Source organism: Falco biarmicus, chromosome 2, assembly GCF_023638135.1.
Source record: "Falco biarmicus isolate bFalBia1 chromosome 2, bFalBia1.pri, whole genome shotgun sequence".
NCBI lineage: Eukaryota > Metazoa > Chordata > Aves > Falconiformes > Falconidae > Falco > Falco biarmicus.
This window is the reverse complement of record NC_079289.1, coordinates 102,905,525-102,924,759: the sequence shown is the minus strand read 5'-3', so window position 1 is coordinate 102,924,759 and position 19,235 is coordinate 102,905,525. Positions and strand designations below refer to the sequence as shown.

Here is a 19,235-nt window from a genome sequence, read left to right as displayed (position 1 = left end):
ATGCCATCATCCCAGTTTCCAGCCCCTTGTGCTTCCGGTTCCCAAAAGTGCACACACACCCCCCCACCACAGCCTCTACAGCTCCTCCAAATTAACTCCAGGAAACATGTGATGGGACTGGGTCTTGCTTTGCTTCCAGCAGGTGATCTGATGAGCACAGATACATACTTATCCCCATGTACAGGAAAGCTCCAGAGCACAAAGTTCTTTAACTGTGGGAGTGGAAATGGACAGATCCAGCTGTGAGCCTCTATACACCTTAAGAGAAATGCCTTAAAAGAAAATGCACAACAGAAACAAAGAAAATTGCAGGAGTAGAACATATGCTTGGAACCCAAACAAGAACATAAATGCATTTGAGATGGCCTAATCACCAGACTTTTGGTTAAAAGCAAATCAGAAGGCTTACAGACAAGGGAATACTTTCTCCATCAACAAACCTACGCATCAGAGGCCTGGGTATTTTCCACCTAACATTTTTCCAAACCTTGCATGCTAGAAAAAGTTCTGACCAAGGGACAAGACTTCTCAGGAACCAGGTTTGATCCCACCACTGTACTCCTTTGAATACTGTCACTAACTAAACATACGAGTCAACACAGGAACTACTTAGAGCTGAAACCTAAGCCAACAGTGCACTTTGGCACATGAGCACTCACCTCACCGTACTTTCCATTTACCTTTGGCTTTGGTACACTAGCTGACTTCAAGACTTAAGCAGAGTATACTAACTACATGAAACCAAGTATCCAGGTAGTAAATTTAAACACAAACTACCAAAGTAATTTTCACACAGTAAAAGAGAGGAAAGGAAGTCAAACCCAAGCGTGAAATGAAGATTTCAGCACTTACCTTGAAAGTCTAGGAGTAGGGGCCTGTAATAAAAAGGTCTACTTTCCTGAAGCATGGAGGAGGTGGGAATGGACAGCAGGGCAAGAATTAAACTGCACTGCAGTTGTGAGATTAGGCACAGAGCCAAGAAAAAGTGTTACGCCAGACCTCCAATTTATATAACTGATCTTTAAAATGGCTTATTGGCTTCAAAATCTGGAAAATTACAGTGATTTATAGAATTGAAAGTCTGACCCACAAGATATCCCAGCAATATTGTTTCTGGTCTGTCTGTTAAGTGACCACAAAAGCTGAAACTGCTTAAAAATCACCACAATTATTTTCATTAGGGTTGGATTATACTAGGTTAGTAAATCAGGTATCTCACAACAAGAAATAATGTGATATTGGGACACATAAACACCTATTAAAAGACTGTTAAACTTTTAAGAACTCAAGATGGGCACCTTCCATTGCACAGCAAGTCAGGACGAGCAATTCATACTGCCTAGCATTTTTCAGACTTAATTTTGTCACCTCTAATTGTTTTCCTTTTTGTTTTCCTTTACTGAAGAGGTTGCAGTTATGCTTTTTTTCACATTTCCTAAGAGGAAAAAAATTTGAAATAAGCTGTTTGAAGACGTGTCACATAAGATGTTTTTGAGCTCTTAGACCTTATCAAACAACTGAATTACATGCTTCAGACTGTGACTGTCTCTTTCCTTTTACAGTACCTTTATACAAAAGCAATACCAAAAGTGTACTTGGTTTCATTAACTTCGACAGAAAACAAGACAAGTTGCACTAAAACTCTTTCAATCTAATTTTTAAATAAAACATTTATAAAAACCAAACATGCATTCCTTGTCCTGCTACCTCTGGTAGATACATTTATCTTTCCCCTCATATTTAAACAAGAAGGTATACTTCACACCATTAGAAATTTCTTTCCATAGCTGACCTGCTTAAAAAGATGGGCATACAAGGTAGCATGTAACATTTAATCTCGTGCATTTGCAGAAGGTACCTGTTGACTGATACACAAGAATACTTTTTCAAAACTCACCCAGTTTTCTCTTTGAAACAAACCCTCTGCTGGTGTTACTCTTCTGACAGTTTTCTTTGGAAGACAGAGGATTGAGCAAGAAGTATGTCAGTTTTAGAGAAGGACAGAGTAATAATACATTTAATCCATATTCTTTCTCCCTTTGGTTTTTTTCTTTTTGCTAAAGAGAAACTTAAAAACTATAAAAGTAAACATCTGCAGAGACACAAAATCAGGTTCTGTGAGCCTGATGACAATACTAAATCCAAAATCTTGACATCAGAAATGCATTAAGACTGAATGTGATGAAAGTGGGCAGAGTGAAGGGAAAGTGGGCAGATGAAGGTCACCTGCCACAGCCAGCTTGAGAATCAGCAGAAAAATCTGGATCTGTTACAACACATTTGTTTCCATCCAACCTGCCACCCTACAGCTGATCTCAGGCAGACAGTGTGAACTCCGTAGCAAACCAAGTACCTACCCTGCTTGTGGAACTCCTTGTCTTGATACCCTCACACAACAACAATAGGGTAAAACTGGAAGAGTAACTTTGTTTTACAATTGAGAAAGCAAACAAAAAAATACCAGAAGCATGTAATGACTGGATGTTCAATTTAAGACAGCGAATACCATTTGTCAAAGAATGTGCCATCTTAATCTTTAAATACAGTTGCTACGAGCAGCAGCTGCAAGAGGACAGGACTTCCGCAGAACAGATTATCTCCACTCATGCAGCCAGAAGAAAAAGGGGCACCTTACGCACGAAGTTTTTTATGGTGGCCACAGCACGCCAAGCCTAGCTGAAAACTTTCATGGCAGAAGCAAGCATAGACCCAGTTCTCCTGGACAAAAGCATTTTACTGATTTAACCTTTTCTTCTTCACTCAGGCCACAATTTGAGTGTTATTTTTTTCATCAGCAGTGATCAAAATAGAGATCCCATGTAAAGAAATGGCTTGTCATCATGTAACCAAAGCCAAAACATTTGTATTCAAGATGAGAAACCCTTTATCTCGGAAACAAAAAGCCCGATATGTTTTTGCTGTTTCACCCATGTATTCAAAGTGCGTAGCCTTCGTTAGAAGGCACAAGAAAAAAAGTACTTACTACACAAAATGCTTTACTACACTGTGCTGTTAACAGCAGAGCCTCACAAGAGGTCGAATTCTTCAATTTCCACAAACCACCCCACTGCTGAGCTCTTATTTCTAGTACAGACTGTAAATACCACTGCAAGGTAAAACAGAGCAGGAACTGCTAGACAACTTTATGGAGGGATAGCCAGCTATGCATTCACTGGCACACAGTTGTGCTGCTGTGACAATATGTATTGAAAAACCCAGCTGTAAATTTCTCACTTCCCATTTTTTTCATGCATTATAAATAGTACAGCACTTGAAATGGGGTGGCGTATATCACAATTTCACAAGAACTTCTGAGAACATTTTACAGACATATCGGAAGGGTTTTATAGAGTTGATTACTACCCAAACCTTTCCTTCCCACATTTCAGCCATCACAAGTCATTACAACTGACAGCTTAAAATTTTTGCCTATAGAATTTTTTGCCTACTACTTAAGGAAAACATGGCAGTTAATGGCTTGGTTTTGTGAGGTCAAAAACCCTTAACTTTTCTGAAAGTCAGCTTTTTACTAAATGTGCAAGTCTGATGTCATGAACCTCCTGAAACAAGCTCAACATTCACTCAAGTCCTATACAGGCAGCCTGCACAGCTAGCAAACTGCTTTTATTAGGGGTCACGAAAGTCTGGTTATCTTCTACTCATCACTTCCTCAATTAGATCAATTCTCTCCACCCATAGCCTCATCCATCACTTCAGTCAATGCTTTATACTCAAATGGTGATTGGATTTGCCAGCTCAGCATCACTGTAATTACCTCCCAAAGCAATGCACTGTTTCATCAAATCCATTCTAACTTTACTTGTCCTAAGAAGAAATCCAACACTTAGCAGTCTTTCTAGAGTCATTAATGCTCCGGTGTTTCTATGCTTTCTGAGTTTTATTTTAACAACCTCCACATTAAAAAGCAAAAAAATTGTTATTAAAGATATACCATAAACTATCGGAATATTAAGTAACAGCCAACATGAGAGACAAACCCAATTACTGTAAGAATGTGAGACACAGAATATGCTAATAGCACATAAAGTATGCAAATAGAACAAAATACTTCTGGAGTTACTCAACATAAGCAGTAACATTATGCCTACAATTTGGTAATGCCTTAGTTTAATTTATAAAGAAAAGCAATTAGGTTTTATCATTAAAATACTTACAATAACACAGAAGTTCTTAGATAAGCTCTACCATTAATAATGTTTTAGAAGAGATATAAACCATTTTTTCTAATGGTTCTGCTACAAAAATTAAGAAGATATGAACTTCCAACCAATTAGCTGAAATATTATATTGCAAAACTCAGAACACCTTCCACACTATCTCCCCAAATTAATTCAGTTTCTCTAAAATACCAATTGTGACAGACAACTCTTAGTGCAAAATTAATCTATTTCAATAATTGGCGTTAACCTATACTGATGGGAAACTTCAGAGGAGGGGAAAAAAAATACAAGAAAAATTAAGCAAGTTTCTAATTCCTAGTGTTCATTTTAGGGCACTGACTCCCAATTAGGAACAATTTGTATTAGGACAGCTGATGAGAACACTGCCTCTGGCTGCACCCTTTCCCGCTCCCATGTCATAGGCTGCTGAACTCCCCACCAAGCCGACCCTGGACCACCGCCACAGGCACACCACTCGTACCGCTGCTGGCACAAGGCTCAGTTTTCCTTAGGTTTTCAGGGGTATGAACAGCCTACATCTCAGTCTGCACAGTATGGAAAAAGGGAAATTTTTTATCCATCCTAACACAAGTCATTTCCTGCTTCTAAGTCAGAACGTGCAGTACGGACACTTTATCCACCTTCACGTCTGGTTCAGCTTTACTACCTCAAGTGCATAGGATTAGGGGGTGGATTATTTTTTTTTTTCTTTTTAATGTTCTGGCTTTTCTAAAGAATCATTTAGGAGAGTCCCACTGGAGCATTTCTCACTGAAATTTTAGAACTGACTTTCCAATTTAATGAAAAATCTGGTATCAGTGAGAACTTGTTTAACTTGAGTGACAAGATGGCTCAAAAATAGCTACTCAAAAAAATGTTGATTTTATTTTTCCACCAGCAAGCACGTTTCCAATGAAGAATTTAGCTTCAGCACTTTCCTTTTTCTCGATCAGTAACAGTTTTTTAGCTTTAAAATAGCAAAAACTTCAAAAGGACTCCAGATACCCCATTTCTACATTCCTCAGACAAATCTTTGGGCTCAGAGCTCGAATTCCAATTAAGCCTCAGATTTTTGACTCAGCGCTGTAAGAGAATACGAACAGTAGGATCAATGGGAGAGGAAGAGGAGGAGGAGGGAAGAACGGTCAAGAAACACAATGTCACTACATACTAGAAGTATGAGAAAACAGGCAGAAACTGAAGGATTTAACCAAGTAAGAATCTTGGAAACACCTGCGCACACACACCCTTCCCCCATGATTTCTTCCTCTCCAACTCTCCATATCCAGACACTGCTCAGGGTCTGACTCTTCCTCAGCCATGCGGCACTTCCCACCGCATGGGGACTGTGACAGCCCAGGGCACACAGGGCCGCAGCTGGGGTCAGAAGCCAGCCTCCATGAAACGAAGGACACTCAGCTGCTGACCACCAAAACAAAAGGTAGGGCTGAAAGCCTGTCCATTAAGGCTCTCCGGGGACACAACACAGAAACTGTCTGTCTCTGAAATAGGAAGTGGCAATGCCTATCAACACCACCACTTAATCCTCCTAGTTTTCCCTTTTTCTTCCTCCATGTTCAAACCATATTTGTTTCTTCCAGCTGTAGGTGAAACGCCAAAGAGACTAAAGTACCCGTCAGAGCAATAGGTAAGGAAGATTAGAGCATTTTTTTCGTTACTTTTTCTTAATCTCCCCGGTCGGTTAACATGCAATGGCCAGAAATATGCCTGGGTCAAACAATCCCCTGAAGGCTCTACTCCCATGCTATATTTCCAAATACATTTTCTGGGGGCAGATGAAGAGATGCGCAGTGGAAAAAGAACGGTGAGCGGAACACAGGACAATGTAACAGGGAGAAACAGGGTAAGAGGATTTCATGTTTTGGATAGTCCTTGTTGATGAACACCATGAGCGTAGAGAACACTTAAGAACCGCCGTGCTGGTTGTAGCATTTAACTGCTTTCATCTGCATTTGCAATTAAAACATCAACAGCTTCTCAACACTTGCCTGCATTAAATCTCCCACTGCTTTGGCACGCAGAGACCCAAACAAAGGGAATTCAGCAGTAGCTAGTCAAAGCTACACTTGCAAAAGGAAAAGAGAATTCCCCAAGTACAGAAATTGCTAAACCCCATTAAATTTGACTTTTAAAATTCTTACATTGACTCTTGTGTATTACTAAATTTACTTGCTTATGTGTCATTATTTAGACTCAGGCACTTTTCATGAACATGCACCACAGGCAGACATCCCAGTTGCCTGCCTGCCTACTTTGTGTCAAAGCAGAAGCATGACATGCCACGAGGACTCGGTGTGTTTGTTCTGTCAGGTCAGGGCACTGTATGACCGCGGCCAATTTAAACACACCTTGTGAAAGCCTGATTTAATGATAGCACTCTGGGGAATTTCGATTGTAACTGATTTGGTGCTGAGGTTAACTCACAGACATTTCTGAAGGGAAGACCACAGGTAAAACAAGTGGTACAAAGATGTCAACACGCAAGTCACAGATAAATACATAAAAGCAGCAAGAAAGCTAAAGAAATGAACATACACTTCCTTCATGCCAAGCAAGGATCCCTAACTAATTAGTCAGCAAAGTAATTCTGTTGGGGCCCTGTGACTCCTCTTCCCCAAATGTTAGAACAAGACTGATAATTAAAAGCATAGGGTCTCACCTGGAAGCAATTCAGCGTAACAGGCACATACACAACGCTGCTTTCACCATTAGAAAAAAATTGACAAGTTTTAAAAGCCTTTCAGGATTTCTTGCATTAGAGCTGGAGAAGGCAATTCAGAAAAAAAGTCAGTTTTTCCAGATACCATTGACACACACACACACACACAAAAAAGATAAAAAGTAAAAAAAAAAAGTGCTGTTTATGGAGACAAAAAGGATACCATACTTTTAACTGATTTTTTTCAGCATTTGGGAGATGAGCATTCATCCCTAAGCTCAGTCTGGTACAGGGTTACAAAACCAAAGAACAACAGGACTACCACGCCATATAGTACATATTTGTTTTAGTTTTACTTCACAGATGCCTAATTATCAGCACAAAGTGGACTGCACCCTTTTGGATTATTTATTGTAAGAACCCTAACCATATTAACTCTTCTAATGGCACGTACAAACTATAGAACTTTGCTTGGCAGAAGTTTATGGGAAACTGTAAACCAAACTCTCATAAAACATACTACCCCCTACAATATACTGCTCCTCACAATGCAACATTTACAGCACTGCCCAATCATTACATCAGCCTGAACATATGTTTTATACATCGAACGGACAAAACTCATCTGGCCTAACCTGCTGAGGGAAAACCAGTAAGAAATTAAATCTCCTACTTCAGACCTTGAAAATATATTCAGATTGACTAGAAAAATGAGACTTGGCTGAAGTTAAGGCACTATTTTCTGGTCCCGAGCCACAGGACTTAAAAGCTTTCTCTTTAACTCTCAACAGTGAGACTTATCGTGCCTCAGTTTCCCTGCTGTGAAAGAAGGAAAAGGAGAGCAGCCTGTTTTCCCAGTGGGAAGGACAGCCCGGGAGGTCTCACACACTGCGACAGGAAGATGAGGAGAGGCAGGCATGGGGCAGATGTAGACAGAGAAAACCTGGAAGTTTCCAGCTTGGCCATCACTCCCTAAGTATGTTCAACTTTGGACATCAAGGACGCCAAAGCTTCCAGCAAGCGCCCAGGTACAGGCAGGAGGACCACGAGGCTGTGCCGAGTCTCAAGGGCAGCCAGAGCTTGCAGGTCACTTGACTGAGTTGTAGCTACACACGGAGAGCTCTGCATCTGTATTGAAAGCCAGAACCTGCATCTGGCTGTCCCTCAGGCAGTCTTCAAAGTAAATTTTAATTAAAGGTGTGGATAACAGCAAAGGAATGCCACTGCTGAAAAATGCTCGTGACCTCTTAGAGTCACCTGCTATTTCAGGACAAGCATGACATGATGCAACTTCAAAAGCACGGGTAGATCCTGCCTTTTGGCCTCGTGAACACAAACGGGGTGCACCACACTTGTCACCAAAATACACCCTCCCTCCTTTCCCGAAGTACCGCCACCACGTCACACCATGAGGCAAGCCACATGCTTTTACACCCAGACCCTGGTGGTGGCTGGACACTGGGTAGGAAGAATGTCCGCCAGTGATGGCACCGCAGCGCAAAGTGCCTCCGCCTGCCCTCTGACGGCGTGGATACAGCGAGCTGCTGAGCTCTGCTTCCTTCTGTGCAGAAGGAAACACCCACAACAAAACAAAAATGCAGTGCTCCACAGACAATGATGGGGGTCAAAACACACCACAGCCTGAAAAAGGGTGTTTACAGAATGTATGGCTACAATGTGGTTTCTTCTAAATATTCAGACTCATAAATGCAAATATTTTAAAATTTAGATCTGAGTAGTTTCAGATATAAAGTTACTTCAAAACACATCACCTACATTTGTTGGATTCTACTTTGTCACAACAGGAGTGCTTTGAGAGATGAGGATATAATCATTTGCTTTTCAGGTTGGCACCTCTACCTCAAACAGGTCATCTTTGCTTTGTCCTGGGCGTCTCGGAGCAGCCACAGCTCTTGCGGAGGCCCAGGTGCCAAGGCATGCAGCAGTCACCATGCCGCCACACTGACGGAGAGCTTTGTGCCCAACATCTTCCAGTGACATTTTACAGAGATGGGAGCCTGAAGCAGCCAGCCTGGAGGTTTTGCTCCCCAGGAGTGGTATGGCAGGGAGAGAGACAAACCCACAGCTAATCGAGCAGAAGGTTCCACAGCCAGATGTGAGAAACAGGGAGTATGACAAGCTTGCAGCTGGGGTCATTTACACCACACTGTTTTCTTGTTAGGTGCAAGGAGTGGGTTATGTTCTAGCTGTACCACTCGGCGATTCAAGATACTGACGACACTGAGATATGCAGCACGGTCAAAAGCATCTACAGGGCCTTATTATTTGTACAACAGAACCAAACCTACATCTTAATGAAACAAAAAAACCCAGAAGGGCAATTACTGAAGTACTCGTGAAGTGGCTAAAATTAGTTGCCAGAAATTGTGACTTCTGGGTAGAAACGGGTAAAAAAAAAAAAGTCGATCCAGTAACTGCTGCAACAGGAATTCTGTGGAATTGCTGCCACAAACCTGTGGTAGAGTAACAGCACAAAATCCTCCTCCTAAAGGACCGGTTGGTATCTTCTAATTTTTGTACCTTTGCATGAACAAAATTGTTTTCCAGTACTTATAACAGCAGCCACAAAAACAACTGGCAAAGCAAAGACAAAGAATTCCTCAGAATGAGCGAGTGCCCCCACTTGAAATGCCCAGCCAGCATCTCCTGATGTGGAGTGCACCCTGTGTGCACTAAAAGCCGTCAACTGGAAGACACCAACAACGTGCCCCAACTTACTCACCCAAGTAAAAAGCCATCACGATTCCCCAGTGAGGAAAACACTTTGAGGGATACTTTGCCCAGCTGATCTGGTAACAGCACACTCCCCCTCCCTGCCCAGAGAGAGGCTCCACAGAACCCCCAAACCTCTTCTGACAGAGGGCTCTGCCCAGGACCTGCTGAGCAGGGGGCTGGCAGTGGCCACCACAAGCTGGCAGTGCCTTCTCTTCCCTTCACAGTGTCACAGCAGGGACGAACTTACACACAAGGGGATATTAAAACTCTCTGGAAGGCTTCAAAAGGAAGCAAGCATTCTCAGTGCGACAGCACCCTTATACGGTAAAAAAAATGGACTTTTGTAAGCACTTCAAACAAAGGTGCTTTTATATGCTATTATAGCAGAGAATTTTGGAAATTAGGCATTAGGAAATTGTCCTCCTACTTTTCATTTCCTTTCTCCTCCTTCCTCCCTCACAATCAGCTTAGGCCTAAGGCATATCTATATTTATATACACACAAACATATGTTCTATATGTATGAATACACACACACACAGAGTCACAAAATTTGAACCACCACCTACTGCTGCATAAGTAATGAGTAACCTTTTTTTTATATGACTAAATTTCAAAAGTATTTCTGGCTCCATTACACACAGTTTAAATGCAGTTGGGAAGCTGAAGAGGCAGCAAGAAATATGAGTGAGTCAGTGCAAAAGAACTACAAATTGCTTGGCTCTTCATCTGCAGTTCAAGTACAAATGCCCCATAAAAAGACCATTTCATTTTCCTTTTGCATGCATTTTGGGGGGTGGGGGGTGGGGGGGGTGGGGAGGGGAAAGTAATAAAATCAGTGTTTGCAGGAACTTCAGAAATGGATTCAAATGCAATTACAGGTCCTATTCCTAGAGGATACAAAATTTATGAAGTTATTCTTGAACTCACGTCTTCAGATATGAAACTACTTTATGATGAACAAAATGGAATAGAATAGTAAATTAAATGTTCAGTGACCAACATGAAAAAGACAGAAATAAATGGGATATCTGTCTCACAAACAGAACTACTCTATATACAACCCATGAGCTTTTATGTAAAGTATTTCAGGAATCTTTGATCAGACAGATAAAAAACTTTTCTTTCATGTGTATTTTATGTATAGGTACATATAATAAATCTAAGATATATAAGACAGGTAATAGGTGTAAGGCAGATCTATGTATCTATATTATGTATTTGTGTATACACATATGATGAAAAAAAAGCAAATTCGTCTCAATTAGAAGGTCTGCACTCAGATCTTATTCTGAAAGAACATATTCCAGTTAAAATCTAAACAAAATGTACAGAAGTGACACAGCAACAGTCCAAAGGCTGATTTACTAATCCCACTGAAAGGGTTATAAATTGTGACACTGACAGCTGTTGGAAGTACAAGTCAGAAAAAAGCCCGAAGGTGTCAAGGTAGAAGATGCAATGTTGATGCAGGGTTCTTGCATCAGTCCTGACCATTCACTCTCATTCATGAGAGAAAACTGGAAATTACTATGGGGAAATATTTATTTTAATTAAATTCTTCCATTATTCACAAAGAACTCTTCCCTCAACACTCACTAATCCTTTGTCAGGAAAGATTTAGATGCCCACTATGACATGGCTTCTTATTTCTCACTGTCTTAATGCCATCTCTTTGCACCAAATTACAGCAATTCCATCTCTGTCCATTCCACACTGTTCCTGAACTTGTTTCCTTCTGCACTATTAAAAAGTCCAAACGTAATGCAAATCAGAACTATTAACCTTCCACATTATTCACTTCATTTGGACCCCACTTTTATTTTCAGGGTTCTCCTTGAAACCACTTCTAATCAGCCCCAACTTTTGGATTTTGTAACTCATTTGTAAAAGATGCAGTATCGTCCCCTAAGAAGTAGAAACACTGCATTAACACAGTATAAAGTAATGGAAGTCTAGGGAGCACAAACACAATCTGAACATAGATCTTTTTTTGATTTTATGAAGATTTTAGGAAGAAAGCCATCTTAGCTGTTTGAATTCAGCTTCAAGGACATAACATTGTACTTTGTTCTCACAACTGCTAACACACTCAAGACAATGCTATGAAAAGGCTTTGACAGCACGACAGCACTCAGTTACAACACAGTTAGAACCCACAGTTGGCTCAAAATTAGCCACGTGCACAGGGGATGTTGAAGGGTAAAGACAAGCATGGCATCTTCCCATCCACCACTGTCTTGCAAATGAAGCCTCCATGCTCCATGTTAACAGCAGTGTATTCATGAATCTGTCAAAGGCTAGATACTAAAACAAATTTGCTTTTAAATCATGTTTAGAAAGCAACTGTCAGCAGAAAAATATTCTTACGGTAATAATAGCACAAAACTAATGCCTATTATGAATGAAGATGTTTCAAAATCTCCAATAGTTATGTTGGCTGAGTGTTTGCTGCAGTACCCCAGACTGCACGAGAAGCATCTTAAGAGTACAGTATTTACTATTTAGTTGTCAAAAAGTAAGTAAACATTTTCGTTATAAACATGGCAATACTTTGCACTAAAGAAATGATGAAGGCATCAAAAGCGCAGTAACTATGTTAGCAATAAGCTTTTCTGTATAAAGTTAAAAATCAATGAGTAGAACACTGTTTTCAACCGCTGCAGGTGCAAGTTTATTTATAAGCGACTCTTCCAAACTGAGGTCTTTTAGACAGATTTTTGGCAGTTTTAATAAGATGATGATAACAAGTTGAAGTTCTTGTCACTCTTACCTTCCATCTGCATAGTCTGCATCTGCACCTCCCCACCAGACATCTGAATCATCGTCTTCAGCATCAGCTGAATCAAGATTGTCGCTTTCCTCTGCTAATGGGCAGCAAACAAACTCCACACCACGAAATTTGTCGATTCCACAGGGCAGCAACATGCCGTAGTCATGCAGATTCATACTCTTCTCACTACAGGACTACAGAGAATAGAAAGAAAACAGCAACAATGTTGTCATGGAGGAAGGCTGAAAAACCACCACAGACCTTGATTAGGGGCTGTGTACTGCCTTAGGAGGTTGAAGCTGGTGAACTGTATGATCTCTGAGTTTTGAAACATGACACAGAGTGATCACATGTGCATTCACTACCTGCACCGTAGGTAGCTCCCTACCTGTGTCTGCATGACCACTGTAAGCAACAAGTTCTCCCTTCCCCTGTCCTTTAGTCTTTCCCAGTATAGAAAGACTTGTCTCCTCGCACATACATGACAACTCCATATCCTCTGGCCTAAAATCTTCACAGGCTTTGCCTCATAAAAAGAAAACTTGAAGGCAGAACAATAATTTGATGTATTAATCCTGATCCTCATGTATTAATGCTACTGAAGAGTTCATTGCGAGATAGATTAACATTTAAAATACCTGTTATACTGGAAACATACTGTATTTGGTCTGACATCTCTGCCAGAACAGTACCTTCTAGCCTTGTTTGGAAAACAGTCAGTTGTGGATAATTACACCTTAAAGATACGGTGGCATAGGACAGAAAGATACAGCAATGTAGGACAGGTGAAAAAAGGAATATAGTTTAATGGTGCATAGTGATTATGTTCTTTTTAGGCTACGCCATTCCAAGTTTGCATGGACAAAACAGACTAGAATTTGCCTGCATGAAGTTTGGTGCCTTAAACACTTCATTTGAGGGGCAACAGTATGACTTAAGCAAGAACTGAAAATCTGAAAAGCTGCTGAGCACATTTCAATTTTGATATCCAGAAGGTGGGAAACGTACAAAGATGTTCCAAACAAAACAGCAGCAAGAAATCTTTTGAAGCTCATCTCAGGTTGTATTCCTACAACCTCTCTACATAAGGACAAAAATGTCCAAAACACATTAGCAATTATAATATTAGGTTTATTTCTGTTTTCAGTAAAGCCTGGTAAATTGTAAAAACTCTGTGCCTGACTGCAAAATTTCTTTGGTTAGTCCTGTGTCTTATCAGCTCTCCTAGCCCTTTATGCTGAATTTCACATGCTGCATTCTTTGAAGGTTTGATCTCTGTGAAGCACCTGTCACACCAAATATATTGGGGATGATGATAAAGGCAAAGCCTAGGCATCAGCGATCAATTTTTAGTTCCAGAGCACCGCTAACACAGGAAGCCAGAAAAGGAAGAAAACACAACGGGTGTGTGAACGGATGTGAGGAAAAAACCCAGTGCCACGAAACAAGGTCAATGTCCAAAGGTCAATGTTAAGTATCCAGCAGTAGTCTCTGATGTGCTCAGCAGAGCAACTCCCATTTTCTACCTTATAAATCAGAACAAAACATCATTCACTCAAACATTCGTAAGTATTGCTTTTTGTTTTCCTTTCCATGTTTTCCATACATGTCACTGCTGTATTTAAACTTGCTCTCAGAAGAGTGATAGAGATCTAAAGAAGGAAGGCGGGAAATTTTAAGACAGATGAATATACCTCTTTAGCAACAGTATGCCAGTGCAGGTGAGTTTCACACACATCCATCCTTTCCTGGTGAAGGAACTTGCACTTGTCTGGTACCAGAAGGGCATCACTCACAAACTCTCCCACTGAAAGGAAAAAACAAGATAAACCCCCAAAATGTTAATTTTGCTTCCATCACCTCATCCTAAGTTAAATCTTTAGCTAGGCGTAGGGCAGCTTCCATGAATGAGTGGCAGGGTCTGTTTGCAGAGAATGGAAGAGCTTCTAAATGGTGCTTCCATTATCACCTTCTTCAGATTTTCCATTTGAAAGTAGCTCCTGTCTTTGATCTCAGACATGCATTAGATTATGATAACTTCCATATATCCATTGTGAAACTTGCAGGACCCATTGAAGACCTAGAGTACAACATGATTTCAGGAGTTGCTGGATCCAGCTCCTGGAAGGGGAATGCAGGGACAGGGAAGGACAATCACATTTTTCATCTGAGTAGTGGTAGGGAGAGGGTTTGAAGTGTTTTGAAATACTTAGTTTTCCCACACAAAACAAATCTGGCACCAACACATAGTTTCAAACAATTCAAGAGTATTTCTACTGAATTACAGCACCAGCAGCAACACAGTCCACTTAGCTTATTTTTGTTGATGAAGCCTCTTTATTGCAACCTCATTTCATCAGCCAGACAAATTCAGGTTAGCCCAGAAGGCTGATAAGCAACTGGAGCTCATCTGCTAGGGAACAGGATGATTCATGCATCACCTCCATAAATAAATATATTTTTTAAAGATATAAATATATATAATATAATTTAAATAAATATATAAATAAAGATATTTTTAAAAGGAAAAATTACAGAGTACTTTCGAGAAGTCGATATACTGAACAGACACTGGATTGTGAAGGTACGCGACTCAGCTGGCATGAGCCATCAGCACCCTGAAACATATCTGTAACCTTCAAAAACTACAGACTGTGTGTGTTAAATGAAAAAATGAAGGTGGCCCAAAGGCTGCACAGATATAACAGGTTAATTAATCAAAACAAAATGACTACAAGTTTACTGTTCAGTAGAGGGTGATTTCAGGGAGCTGATGAAGTGGCCTTTGAGGCTTACAATTAAAAGGTCAGTTTTAAAAATAACGTTCAATGCACTGGGAGAAAGCAAAGTTTGGCCAATAGATGTATATACCTTTACTAATCACTAGGATGTGTATTTCGCATGAACCTCCTTGCTGCATTTCAGTGCTTTTGATCTGAAGCCTTTAAAAGCCAGTCAGTTTACCGGGAAAAAAAAGGATTTTGTTATCTTAATCCTTCAGTGACATATTCTAATGCCTGCAAATTATCAACAGAAATGCCTTCTAGAGGTGCCCAAAATGAACTTGCAAAAGTAATGAGTTAAAATGCTTTCTTGTAACCAAAAATACAAAATCTGCAGCTTCTGTTAACAAAGTCTTTGCTTCCAGTGGAATCACACCCAAATCTTGCACTGAAATTTGAGTAAATTTGCACCTTGTTTTTAGCTCCACTTGTCTTTGTAGGGGACTATCTTGCCACATACCCAAAGTCACTCAGTATGTAAGTAATTGGTAATTGCTAATGGTTCAATTCAGTGAAGTACCTGAGTGCTAAGCAAGCACGAGTGCTTTACCAAAGACTCACAGAGTATACTGACTTCACTCTCCTACGACATACAACTTCATACAGAACTGCAGCTATACTTTTCTGGGTGTTCAAGCATGCAGAACATTCAGTGCAGTCTTTATGACAAAAAATTCTATAAAAACAAAACAAAATAATCCCACAGTGCATTCTTGTCGCGACGGAGGGAAGACACAGTCACTCAATATGAGTGATCAGCAGACTTCGTTTATTGTACCTTACAGTCACCTTTTATGCCTTGTTATAATTAGCTCATACATATTACAAAAGTTAAGCTCATTATTGGTTAGTTGCCTAAACACCAAGCCCGCCCCTAGTTTCTCTTCTGTAGTTATCTGTTCCCACCTGCAACATTCTTTTCCCACCAAAATCTTCCTGTTATTGTGTAACAAGGACAGCCAAAGACAGTGTATTTTGCTTTACTTCAGATAAGCTGAGAGCGATGTGCATTTTTGTCCAGCCAGCTGGACTATGTCTATGTGACCCTTTTCAGCTAGCCAGTTATCCACACATTCTGTTCTACTCTGGCAAACTAGGTCTGATTTCTGATGCTAAGCACGCAAGCATGTGTGTGAGCTTGCGTGATCTGTCTGACTTCTGACATGCACTGACACAAGAGTTGAAATACAAACACACCTGATAACCTCTGCACGAAACTATTCCACTCACCTTAACACCCTGTAATATTGTTAGAATATTGTGTGCGCAAAGTTTGAAGGCATTAATGGTATACCTCATTGCTGAAAAAAATAAGCCTACACAGTTTCAGCAAAAGTAATGAGTATGGATGTACCACTGAGTTACAACCACCAAATGCAAGATGGAAAGCTGGATGTACAAAGTTCTGGACAATGCCGCTTGGGCTGTGGTATCATTAACAGTATATATGAGTATGTAATTAGTGGTTTTTTTTTTTAAAACAGTAATTTTTTGAGTGTCTGTATCAACCAACTCCTATCAATACACTAAATACCAGACACTTGTATATAACTAAGTACAGTATTGGATTCGACTTTTATACATAAAAATGTGCATCTGCTTTACAAGATCACATTCCTTGAAAATAAGGTAACAGCATACTCACAGTTCTCATTTCAAATGAGGCCTCATTTTGCAACCAATTGGTCAATTTCACATAAATAAACAATCTGTTGGAACAGGCTGCCCTCTGGTTTTCAGAAGGAAAGAGCGAGCTGGAGAAGAGTGGTTGTTTAAAGCAACACTCCTTCAATATATAGAATTTATAATAGATTACTTAGGGTTGTGAAAATCTGGGCAAGAGCAATCACTTGCAACTTTGCATGTGATTCCTGTTGCTTTCAGTTCAATTTTTTTATTACAAGTAAAATTTAATTCTGCCCATTATTTACACACATACAGAGCTTATGCCCTGGAAATTCTTCTCATTCATTTCATTATCATTATTACTGAAGTTTAAATCAAAGCTTTGAACTTTTGATCTATTTTTGTTATTTTTTAAATACATTAATGTTCAAGTGGCAGTTTGATGAACTAAACTGAATTTACTTGACAACTGCAATGTTTATTTTCCCTGAGCTAGTCTAACAAAAACAAATCCATCAGAAAAAAGCACTTCAAACACTTGCACACAGGTAGATTTGCACACAAGCTTCTACCTGTATCACTCCAGTACACATCTAACTTTGAATGCTGCTGAATCATAAGACTTTGGGGATTCTTTGCTTTTTTGGACAAGTAACGCACAGAATACACAGGGAAAATAAGCACGTGTGAACAGAGAACATTCCTGTGCCTCCTAAGAGAGGGGGCCAAATGTGCATGGCTCTAAAAATAAGAAAAAAAATGTAATACTAGTGTTTCCAGTGCGAGCCATGACTGAGGTAGCTGCACATTATTACATTTTTTCGACTGATGGAGCACCCCAGCACAGCACTGGTTATAACTTCCACTGTCAGGTGCTGGAATCACAACCCTTAATTAAACTCTAGTATTATTTTTTTCTTCCAATACAGCAACATACTGACCTGCACTGCCACTGGGCTATCCTTATGTCATGGTTTAACCCCGGCCGGCAACCAAGCACCACACAGCTGCTTGCTCACTCCCCCTCACCCAGAGGGATGGGGAGGAGGATCGGAAAGGAATATAAAACTTGTGGGTTGAGATAAGAACAATTTAATAGGTAAAGTAAAAGCTGTGCATACAAGTAAAGCAAAGCAAGGAATTCATTCACCACTTCCCATGGGCAGGCAGGTGTTCAGCCATCCCCGGGAAAGCCGGGCTCCAGCATGCGTAACCGTTACTTGGGAAGACAAACGCCATAATGTTGGATGTCCCCCCCTTCCTTCTTCTTCCCCCAGTTTATATACTCAGCACGGTGTCATATGGTATGGAATATCCCTTTGGCTGGTTCAGGTCAGCTGTCCTGGCCGTGTCCCCTCCCAGTTTCCCGTGCCCCTCCAGCACTCTTGCCGGTAGGGCCTGAGAAACTGAAAAGTCCTTGACTGAGTATAAACATCACCCAGCAACAACTGAAACCATCAGGGTGCTATCAACATTGTTCTCACACCAGAGCCAAAACACAGCACTGCACAGCTGCCAAGAAGAAAATTAACTCTCTCCCAGCTGAAGCCAGGACACCTCCACACCCTGCCTGCCAGGCTCAAGCTGGATGAGCGTTTCCTCAGGCAGCGGCGTTGCCTTAAAAGACTCCCTGGCCCCGTGCTGTCCCCTTGTCAGTATCAGCACCTGAACTGTGCTCCCCCGCTGCCAGTAAGCCACAGCTAAACCACGACCATGCCACAGACAGAAGGGCTTACAAAATTTGTACCAAATGCACGCCATGACAGGCTGGTATTATTACCGCCACTGGCACCACCGGTGTCAGGCTTATATTTATCACTTTTTGCTGTACTCTTTTGCCTTCTTCAGCATTTCTTGTATTTTGTTTACAACTGTACATGCATGCTCTGCTAAGGTACTCTAATAAGAAACCACAATGGCACAATTTGTCTTTTAGTGAACTCATAAATTACTCAACTCCCTTAAGTGACCCAAAACGCTAGTATAACAGCTACTTGTTTTCCAGTAGCTGCTTACCCACTCTTGCAGGGAAGGGCTGGACAAAACCAGACCACTCTGGCTCTGAGGTTCCTGACCCATCTGGAGAAAACAGCCCTGAAGAGGAATTTGCATGTTACTGGAACATTGTGTCTATGTAGTAAGTTACAGCTGAATTTCACTTTCCAGATCTTGCCCCCTCCAACGTCAGTAATCCCTTTCCTGATGCCCAATTCTCCATTATGTTTCTAGCAGACTTCTTCATATTGCCCTATCCTGCTGTATCACAACAGGGTAGCAGTTCACATTTTTCAAAGACAGTTTTGACACCACATTTTACTATTAAGTATTTTTACTTTAGTCAAACACGCCCTATTCCCTGAAATATACTCTTGAAACAATAACAGATTTTGTGCTGTAAGACAACAAGTTCTGATTCAGAAACTTCATTTTTCAACACAGCAAAGATTAAGCAAATAC

General features: G+C 40.6%; 1 protein-coding gene across 2 annotated transcripts in view; it reads right to left on the bottom strand.

Moving 5' to 3' along the window:
• Nucleotides 1–19,235, bottom strand: part of APP (amyloid beta precursor protein) — a 229,353-nt gene that overhangs the window by 101,568 nt on the left and 108,550 nt on the right. For both annotated transcript variants that reach the window (XM_056327035.1, XM_056327036.1), the window contains exons 4-5: nt 14,064–14,176; nt 12,370–12,563 (exon numbers count right to left, since the gene is read on the bottom strand). In XM_056327035.1, the coding sequence (XP_056183010.1) occupies nt 12,370–12,563; nt 14,064–14,176 (307 nt within the window). The remainder of the gene's footprint in view (nt 1–12,369; nt 12,564–14,063; nt 14,177–19,235) is intronic.